This window comes from Hyaena hyaena, unplaced genomic scaffold (assembly GCF_003009895.1).
Source record: "Hyaena hyaena isolate Hyena2069 unplaced genomic scaffold, ASM300989v1 scaffold_1, whole genome shotgun sequence".
Lineage (NCBI taxonomy): Eukaryota > Metazoa > Chordata > Mammalia > Carnivora > Hyaenidae > Hyaena > Hyaena hyaena.
The window spans coordinates 8,267,137-8,277,417 of record NW_024080633.1 but is presented as its reverse complement, the minus strand read 5'-3'; the positions used below and the strand labels follow the sequence as shown (position 1 = coordinate 8,277,417).

Sequence of the window (10,281 nt, the reverse complement as noted above, 5' to 3'; positions counted from 1 at the left end):
AGTCCGCGTGGAATTGAGCCTATGGAATCGTGAATCTGCAGCTCTCACACAAGGTAGAGACAAAAAGGAGACTTGTGCTAACAAGTGGTCTCTTACTCCAATTTCCCGCCCTCCCCCCGCCCCCCAACCCCGGAAGCAGCTATTTGCTAATTAACACTGCCTGCCGCGTCTTTGGAAATATCAATGATCCCGGAATTGCCGAAAAGAATCTGGCAACTGATGATCATTGGGAGCAAATGCAAGGGATACATACAGGTTTTAATCACTGGTTAGAGTTACAGCATCTGGATCGTTTGGGGCACGTGCCTACATTTCTCCCTGCTCGGGAGAAGTGCGACCCGACTCCGTTTTGAAGGTCAAGTCCCCGCGGAGAGCCCTTACTAAACGAAGAGCAGGTGAAGCGTCCCCCCGCCCCCCCCCCAGGTCAGAGGGACCCACATCCTTCAGTAATTACGACAGTAATTGTAATAACGAGACGCGAGACGGGGGCAGGATGGGGCGCCCGCGCGAGCGACTTAAACCGTGATCTGCTGGTTTTCTCTGAAAAAAGGTCTCTGGTGTGAGGCACAGATGTCCGGAAACATCCGGAAGACCTGGTCTGGCTGGGGCTCCTCGGGAGGCTGCACCATGGAGCCGGAGCCGCAGCTCTTCCTGGCTTCCTCCACCAGCTGCTGGACGTACAGCTGCTCGATCTAGAGGGACGGGTACAGGTCAGGCGCGGAGGTGGGAAGTGGGGTGGCCCTGCCTTTGAGCCCAGCCAGATTCTCTGACTGCCCATCCAACAAGGTCACCGGGAACCTCCACGTGAGCCCCAAATGAATGAACCCCAAGCAGGCAGGTACGAGGAAAAGAGTAAGGAGTCTCCCAACGTAGTAGCCGGTGGTCAGAATTCCACCATTAGAATTGCATTCCTTTGACTACATTAAGCAAGGGCTTGCAAAGCCCTAATCCGTTCCTCAGACCTTGAGGCAACCGAACCTTGCCAGAAAGGTGGAATCTTGCTAGAAAGAGGGTTTTGACTTAAAAGACAAACAAGAAAGGCAGGGCAAGAACACATAGATTGTGAGTCCTGGGACGCGGTAAGGCGGTTCCGAGGCGGCAAGAGTCCAGAGCGCCACATGGAGGTCTCCCCCGCCCCCCGGGCCTGCCTCTGCCCACAGGTGGGGAGCACCCAGCCCCTGCTCCCCGTTCTCCGGCCCAGGTATCGACTGGGTCCCGATGTGAGGGCCAGCAGCCCGGAAGCCGCCCGTTCGTACCTGCACGAGAATGAGCTTGGAGCGCAAGGGAGTCATATCCGGAAACTCTTCTCCGAAGCACAGCACCACCCGGCCGTCGGGAAGGCGGCTCTGGTTGTTGTAGAATTGCTGCAGCTCTGGAAAACACGAAGGGCAGGGGGCCGTGTCCACGACGCCGCCACGCCTCACTGCCCCGCCCCGGGGAGCGGCGGGGGGGCGGGCTCTCGTGGCTGTCACACCTGAGCCCACTTTCCCAGGAGTTCTCGGGCTGGGCGGCTGGAGAGGGCTGACCCTAGCTCGAGGCAGGGGCCGTCACGGGGCCGTGCGTCTCTGCACCCCCATTCCTCGTCCTGGGAAGTCGAGGCACAGAAAGCGCCCCCGCCGGGGCTGCTCAGCGAGAGAGCGCAGCACGGGACCCCTGCTGCACCCCAGGTCGGGCCCGGACTCGGGGGACACGAGGCGCGCGCGGCACGCACCTCGGAAGAACTGGCTGGTGTCGAAGACCTTGACCACCTCGTCGCGCTCTAGCTTGTTGGGCCGGTCCTTGCACAGGACGGCGTTGCCGCTGCAGAAGACGCGGCCCTGGCACAGCCGCTTGACGAGCACACCCTGCCGGCTGCTGTGCAGCAGGACGCCGCGCTCCAGGTGCCCGAACAGCTTCCGCGTCACCTGCCGCTGCCGCTCGCTGGGGATGGCGTCGGCCGGCGGGAAGCGCACCAGCTCCAGGCCCTCGGGCCCGTACAGCTTGGCGCCCGGCGGGCCCGGCGGGCTCAGCGCCAGGCGGCAGCCCTCGGGGCAGGTGGTGGTGGTCTGGCCCGCCAGCTTGCCCCCGTAGTAGAAGCTGATGACCATCTGGGAGAAGGCTGCGGGGGAGGGGGAGGGAAGGGGGGGGAGAGACAGGTCAGGGGCGCGGGAAGGGGGCGCCCAGGGCTTGCCTTTCCCCCAGACGGGCCGGTTAGCTGCTTGTGTGCCCGGGGCCTCTGGGCATTCTGGGCAGTTCCTGCACCCCTTCTAGAAATCATGTTTTTATAAGCCCGAGCACACACGCAGGGTTACTAAGGAAACCAGGGACTCGAAACGCGAAAGAACTATGCTAGCGTTCTCCGCTTCCCCAGGAAGGTCATGGCCACCGGCACGGTGATAAGTTGGGAGCACTGGCCCATTTCACGCCACTGTCACACCGTACGATGTCACGTGCTACCCGTATGTGACACGCCGCGCTATCCGTGATCCGACAGGCACACTGTCTTCTGCGCTACGTAACAGTGTGGCCTGAGACCTGATTCACAACGGACGCAAGTGCGGGATTCGAATTCCGCGTCAGGGGGGACAGAGATGCCATTTTTTTCTTGACAAATTCTCGTCCTTTTGGGGGTCCTTGGATCTCAAATCATGAATCTCTCCAAAACCCTTCTGTTCTCAAATTAAGAGAAAATCACTCAAACTAAGTCAGCATTTCCCCAAACGCGCCACACGTGAGAAGATTGGGGAGGGGGAGGGGCGGTGCCCCAGCGTCGGGTAAATGAAAAGATGATTCAATTTTCAACGTGCTCTCCGTCTCGGGTCACCTCACGAAGAAGGCCCCGTGGGGCGCCTGGGCGACTCTGTCAGCTAAGCGTCCAACTCTCCGTTTCGGCTCGGGTCATGATCTCAGGGTTGCATGAGTTCGAGCCCGCGGCCGGCTCTGTGCTGGCAGTAGGGAGCCTGCTTGGGATTCTGTCTCTCTCCCTCTGTCACTACCCCTCCCCCGCTCACGCTGTCTCTGTCTCTAAATAAACAAATAAACAAAAAGAAAGGGATCCTTAACACCCACCCTTTATAACTCCTTTAAAAACAGAGGGCAAACACGGCTCTCTGAGCCTCGGGCGGTGCTGTTACGGGGCCAGAACTTCTGAGCTCCGCACCTGCTTCTCATTGACTTTGCTCTGACCTCTGCCTTCCTACTTGCTGCTCCTTTTCCAGGCAGTCACAGATGGTCTCCCTTTAAAATAAATTTAAGTCTTGGGGCGCCTGGGTGGCTTAGTTGGTTAAGCGTCCAACTTTCGCTTAGGTCATGATCTCGCGGTTCGTGGGTTCGAGCCCCGCGTCGGGCTCTGTGCTGACTGCCAGCTCGGAGCCTGGAGCCTGTTTCAGAGTCTGTGACTCCTTCTCTCTCTGACCCTCCCCTGCTCACGCTGTCTCTCTCTCTCTCTCTCTCTCTCTCTCTCCTAGAAATAAATTTAAAAAAACATTAAAAATTTAAAAAAATAAATAAATAAACTTAAGTCTTAAAAAGTGACATTTAGCGGGGTGCCCAGGTGGCACTGCAGGAGCCTGCTTGGAACTCTCTCTTTCTCTTCCCCTCCTCCGGGCACGCACATGCATTCTGTCTCTCTCAAAATAAATAAAAACCTTTTTTTAAATCACATGTAGAAAAAAATAGGATGTTAATACGAGTGCAGGTGGTGCCCAGATATGAACCCCACTGTGAAAGTGGGGCTCAACTAACTGAAGTCTGGGAACCTTTAGGCAGGAATGAAGCCAATGGCTAACTTTTGCGACAGCCCCAGAGAAATCTGCGTTCTGATAGCTTTAAACTATAAGAATTACAGGCACTGTCCCCAAACTTGGTGAGTTTGGGGCACCTCCTGAGTGTCCCAGACCAGTCCAGGGCCACCTTCTGGAGCCACACAAACTGTGAGCTGCCCCTAAAGTCAGGCAGTACACCACCCACACAACAGTCAGGGGCAGCCCTGGGGGGGGCCACCGCCTCACCCAGGTTAGTACTGCTGTGTGCTTATAATTCCTCGGCCTCTCTCACTGGGTTTGTTTAAGAATCCTTTGCTCAATCAAATAATAAGACTCCCTGCTACCGCGGGAAAAGGGGAAACATTGGAGTTAAATGGCATTCTAGAATCACGCTGGGTTGGGAGCTTGAGGCGTTCCCATCCAATTCGTTCATTTGACACGTGGGAAAACTGAGGCCCAGCTGGGGTCACCCGGCCGGCGAGCGGCAGCGCCGGCATCTGACCACACGCCTTGTTCTGCCCAGTTCCCCATGCTGCGCACTGTGCCAGCTCTGTGCCATCTGCAGCGCCCGATGGCTCTCTCCCCTTCCCTCACTCCAGAACGTTTCTGAACTTTGTCCCGGACGAATGGAACCCCAGATGACTGTCCCCACTCTGCACCTTGGCCCCGTCACCGCCGAGGCCTTATCTCACACCAGCGCCTCGCGGCCCAAGGGAACCGTAGCCGGTGTTCCGGAGGGGCCCAGGTGAGGCTCCTAGGGACCCCAGGGACACCAGGCAGCTGCGCTTGGGGGATGTTCGTGCTGGAGAGGCCTGAGCGAGGCCCGCCGCACCCGGCGGGTGGGCAGCCGGAGGGGACCCGCGGAGCAGCCGCCTCCAAGGCCAGCACGCAACCTGGCCAGCCCTGATGGGGTCTCCACAGCCCGCCCCGCCTCGCCCCTGCGCAGCCACCTGCCCGCCGGGGGACGCCCCCCCCCCCCGCCGTGGCAGCACAGCGACGACTGGACTCCCCCACGCGTAATCCCCGTGGTGACTCGGTGCCTCGGTTTCCCCACCAGCAAAGCAGAGATCACTGTCGCAGCCCTCCCCAGGCGGCCGAGGACGAGCATGAGCAGCTCCTAAGGAAGCCCAGGCCCCGGGACAGGAGGCTGCGGAGATGAGACCCCCGAGGGGCGAGCCCTAACTCCTGGTCTACGCAGCGCTGCTCTGGGCGCTGGACCGATGAGCCCGTTTCCTCCTCGCAGTGCGAGGGAGAGGCTGCTGCGTGCTGTACGCCTCTTCCAGGTGAGAGGCCGGGTGTAGACAGCTGAAGCCATTTGCTCTGGTGGCACAACTACGAAGCGAGGGGCCTGGCCTCACCGACCCGCCGGCATGTGCGTCCCGCAGCGCCGAGCCCGCCCCGGTCTGTTTCCAGACACCACCCTTTCCCCACGGCTGCGAACACCGTCCAGCGCACACACCGGCGGCCACGGGCGTGTCCAGATCCACCAGCACGGAGGGGGGTCGCCAACCCACATCTGTTGCCAACACTTCACACGGGCAGGTTTCACCTAAAAGTCCAGACTTTCGGATCTCTCTAGAAAAGTGGGGACCCCAAGCCTGGCGGGCTCCGAAGCCCGCGGGGCACCATCTAGCGCCGAGCGGCCGAGCGGCAGGGCCCTGCACGCCGCCCTTCCCGCTGCCCGCTCACCCATTACCCCGTCCCTGCGGCGCTGGGAACAGGGGACCCCCCCATCCACTTATTTACACAGGGCGGGGCCGGAGACTGTGTGACCTGACTGGGGGGACCAAAGTCCACAGCTCCTGGAAGAACGTTTTAGGGTTTTCTTTGCACGCGGTGCCGTGAGTAGCTTGACATGCTGTGCGCAGGGACAAGTCGGGGGCACACTTCCTCCCCGGCACCGGCCCCGGCCCTGCCCCGGCCCCCCCCCCCCGCCCCCAGAGAGCACCAGTCAGCGACTCCCCAGGCCACAGAGCTGACTCGGTCACACACCCGGCCCTGTGAGCCAGGGCACCCCTGCACACGGCGACCGCTTGCAGCCGGTGCCTGGGTCTGAACCCTGCTCACTTGCTGGGTGACCCTGCCCAGCGATTTCACCTCTAAGCCTGGGTTCCTTCATCTGTGGGGCCAGGGCTGTGACAGTCCCCAGCTCGGGGGCCGGTACGCAGTGACAGGAGTGGCCTGGGCGGGAACACTGTTTCCCGGAGACTTCTTGCCTGGGTGAGACCCTACTCCACCACCCCGAGCACCCGTCCCACGAGGCCCTGGGTCCAGACGCCTCCCTGAGCCCCATTTCCTCCTCTGCCCCGGGAGGCCTCTGCAGACCACCCCATGAATCACCCTGCGAGGGACAGGAGCTTGGAGACGACGGCCAGAGGCCATGTCCTAGCTCTGCGGCCCTTAGGCTGTGTGACCCAGGGCTTCTGAGCCTCTGCAGGGAACAGTGTGGTGGGAGGTGTAACGAGATGGGGCCTGAACTGGCACCTCGTCAGGATTCAATGTCAGCCGCCACCACCACCACCACCACCATCATCTCCATCACCACCATCATCTCCATCACCATCATCTCCATCTCCATTCCCATCACCACCATCATCATCATCTCCATCACCACCACCACCATTAATTAGCACCATTACTATCATGAACTTGGATGTGGAGGAGAGTAAAGGCAACCGACAACGGGGACTTTTTTGGCCGGCGACTTTCCTCCCAGAAAATTAACCCTGCATTTCATCCTCCCAGAAGAGAAGGGAGGCTCTGAGTGGTTCAGTTACTCTGCCCGGGGTCACACCCGAGAGGCAGAGCCGGGCCTTGAGTCTGTCTGTCCCCACGCCCTCTCCTGCCTAGTTATGCTGCCAGGAGCTCCTTGGATCTGTTTCCTTGGTCGAAGCCGAGAAGAGGCCGGCCCCTTATGTGCTCAAAAAGCCAACAGTGAGAGCATGACCTGGGGTCCTGACTTCTGACATGAGAGCGGTTCATCCGCGCACCCTCGCACACCCACTCGGGTCCTTTGAGCTCTGCCGTTGGCGCCCACACCCCGCCGCCCCCACGCCAGCCTCCCCACCCCCCCCCCGCACCAGCCCCACGCCAGCCCCCGCGTACCTGAGTGGTGCGCGTCGTAGGCGGTGTAGCCCGTCACCAGTGGCAGTCCTGTTGGAGGGACAGAAGAGCACGTCGGGACCCAGCTGTGCGTGAGACCCGACCCACAGGCCCCCTCCTCCAAAAGCTCCTTTAAAAGCCACGCGAGGCGTGTTCCCGAGGCTCCCAGGCTCCGCCTCAGGCTTCGGCCAAATCCTGCGTTTTTCCCTCCCAGCGCTGTGACCCACGCTTCAAAAACACAGAAAATCAGACCTCAGCTCGACCGGCAAAGAGGAGCAGGAAACGTCCTCTGTGCTGTGGGGTTTTTGACCAAATGCTGGTGTGAGGCCCTCCCCCCTCCGCAGGGCCTGCCTTGTCTCCAGAGGGAAGCCTGGGGCCTGAGCTCGCTTTCCTGGGGGGATCTGCACCGTGCAGGGAGAGGGGGTTCCCCCAGGGCCCCCGAGGCAAACCTGCCACCCCACAGCCTGGAGACCTTTGAAGCCAGCTGGGCCGGAGTCGCCTCCTCCCACAAGGAACAGTTGGGGAAAGGGGTGTGGGGGGCTGCATCAGACACTAATAAATGCAAGGACATCACGACCCTATGGGACAGGCCCTGGCGTCTCCATTTCACAGATGAAGAAACTGAGGCTTGAATGAGCCCCGCAGGCCCCTGCCTCGCGACTGCGGGATTCGAATCCAGGGTGCCGGTGAGTGACCCCAGCCCTCACAGAAGAGCCACCGCCCCGCTGCCCCCGGCTGCCCGGAGGCTGAAAGCAGTCGGTGCCTAAACCACTCGGCTGAGCCCCGCGCGCCGGCCGCGCTTGGGGGGACCCTCGGCCCCCTCCTCACCTGCGCTCGGTTGCTGGATCCACCAGTCTGGGAGAAGCTGGCCCCTGCAGGCCTCGGGCGGGGACGGGCTCCTTTTCACCGCCCCCATGTAGTCGTCCACGGAAGGCTGTACGAACAGGGCGAGAGAGAAGAGCACTGCGGTCAGCGGCTTTCCCAAGCCGGGCTGTGGCGTCCGCGAAGACCCACGGCCTCGACCTCCTCGCCAAAGCCACGCTGTGCCTCTCATCCTCACACAGAGGGAAGGTTTTCACTTCACATCTCGAAAGATCCAAGACAAGCCCACCACACGCGGTGATCAAACCGCGCGCCCGACTTCCCGGCCACCGCGGGGCCCTACGAGCTCGACTGGCCTTGTTTTGTGAAACCGCCTGCTGCAAAACCAAATGGCCAGGCGGCCCGGCGGCCCCGATGGCCCCGGGGAGGCAGACAAGTGCAGGGGACGCGGGGCCAGCTCTGCCGCGACTGGGCGGGGCCTGCTCAGCATGCCACGCCCACTCTCCCGCCCTCAGACCCGCTCCCTGAGGGATGCAGATAGATCCGAGGAAGAAGCATTTTGAAATCTGCTTTTCTCAGGATCCCGGCGCGCCCCTCTCAGCTGAGTCGGCAGAAAAGGCTCGTCCAGAGAATGGGACCAGGTCAGAGGGACAGGAAGCAGGGGATTCACTTGGCCTGCTGCCAGGGGCCACCCGGAAACCACCAGCCGCCATCGGCAGCAGAGCAGGCTGCGCTCTGGTACCTGCGGCTCCTGACGGCCAGGCCACTCCTAAAGGCTCTGTGACCGCCAGGGGCACCTTCAGAATTTCCACAGCACCCACACCACCTTTCCCCAGGACCGCGCGGGATTCCTTCAGCTATGCAGCGGCTGCCTTGTACCAGCCATCAAAACGGAGTTAAGAGGCGGATGGTAATAGAAAACGTGTACCTGCGGAGCTAATGCTGGAATCCAAAAACCCATGCGTTTTGCCTCGGGAGACCCTATTAAGCCTTTACTTATAGCCTATTAACCATGAGTTTACATACAGTTCTAACGAGCTCGAGCACCTGCCTTTCCAATCCAGTGAGGCCCAAAGCCTCAGATTATGAAGCAGGAGGCCCACCTGCCCTGAGCGCCCCCCCACAAGCATCCATGTTGTCATGACAACCCCATGCTGCAAGGGGAGTCTACTTTTTTTTTTTCACTGTGGCTGAAGCGGCCAAGGGAATGCAGGATGCACTTTTCATTAGAGTGCCAAGCAACAGGTTTAAAATACGAACAGTTTAGAGCGAGAAGCAATGCGCTCAGATGGAGGAGGGCGACGAGGCGACGGGGCAGCCAGATGGCGGAGGCTGGCCTCACCCTCCATCTGGCTGCCTGAGGCAGGAGCGGCGTAGCTCCCCAGAGGGACCCACGTGGTGCGGCCTGCTCACCTCCTTCATGAGCTCGTCGATCTCCGAGCGCCCGCACTCCATCTCCGTGAGGTCGCTCACGCAGCCGGGAGTCGCCATGCCTAATTTGCCTGCGGGAGATCGGACAGACGCGTGACAAGCGGCACTTCAGCGAGGCCAAAATCAGTGTCATGGGGGGTTTTCAATGCTGAGTTGAAGGAGAGAAAAGGCAGCGAGTGTCTTCGCTGGTCTGGGAAAGGCCTGGGAAGCATTTCCCATGATGCTCTGGGCCTCTGAGGGCCAACGTCAAAGGGAGAAGCCGGTTTTGTTTCAGATGCTCAGAGGACAAGGACGGAGGGGTGGCTCGGCCCCGTTCGCCCCGACGGAAAACGAGGTCCCGTCGGACATGCCTCGCGCCAGGCGGCCACCACGCGACCGGTTCCACTGACAAGTCAGGCGGTTTGAAGACACTCAGAGCTCCTGGCAAAATGTGTGTGCAGACTGGAGTCGTTTTTCAAAGTTAAGTGGCAGGAAGTGACACACCGCGCACATCTGTGCACACACACCGGGCCCACGCGCAGGGCCCGGGGGCGGGGGCGGGGGACAGGCTCCGTCAGGCATGGCCTGCAGGCACAGAGCGACCCGACAGCCAGCCCCCCCAGGCCCACTTCCTCCCCACCCCCACCCACCCCCAGAGATCTGCCTCATCATGTGACCAGAGGGCCCTGTCTTTTAGCCCATGGACTCCTGATGGACCCATCCCTCCATCCTGACTCAGCCTGGATTCCACTTTGAAAGGCTCCAGAACTCGCCAGAAGCTGCTGGTGGGGGAAGCGGGTGGTAGAGGGGCCCCCCCGCCCCCAGGTAGCCTGCCAGCCCCCGAAGGATGAGCATAGCGGGTCCATTTAGACATTATGCAAATGCAGCGTCCCTCTGCCCCCTGAGAACCCGGTGCTGCTTGAGCCCCCAGCCCTGCAGGTGACGGTGGCTGCACCCCGCGCTGTAAACAAGCTGGGGTCACCTGCCGGGTCAAGCTCGGCCAGTCCCGGGCTGGGGGGGGTGCACCAAGAGAAACTTCTCCATTCCTTCAAATCACAATTCGCTTTGTGATGACAAAAGTTACCCAAAGCTTGGAGGTTAAGTGAAGCAGGAACGATTCACGCTTGGTCTTTCAGACCTGCCCCAGGGGGGTATCTAAGAGGTCTCCCTGTAAAAGCCATCGGATTCGCGGGGGGGGGGGGGG

General features: G+C 60.8%; 1 protein-coding gene across 2 annotated transcripts in view; it reads right to left on the bottom strand.

Annotated features, from left to right (window-relative positions):
* Positions 1–239: 239 nt before the first annotated feature.
* IRF8 (interferon regulatory factor 8) overlaps positions 240–10,281 on the bottom strand; it is a 20,777-nt gene continuing 10,735 nt past the window's right edge. For both annotated transcript variants that reach the window (XM_039227750.1, XM_039227760.1), the window contains exons 4-9: positions 9,081–9,169; positions 7,674–7,779; positions 6,849–6,896; positions 1,712–2,098; positions 1,257–1,372; positions 240–692 (exon numbers count right to left, since the gene is read on the bottom strand). In XM_039227750.1, the coding sequence (XP_039083681.1) occupies positions 516–692; positions 1,257–1,372; positions 1,712–2,098; positions 6,849–6,896; positions 7,674–7,779; positions 9,081–9,169 (923 nt within the window). In that variant the 3' untranslated portion in view covers positions 240–515. The remainder of the gene's footprint in view (positions 693–1,256; positions 1,373–1,711; positions 2,099–6,848; positions 6,897–7,673; positions 7,780–9,080; positions 9,170–10,281) is intronic.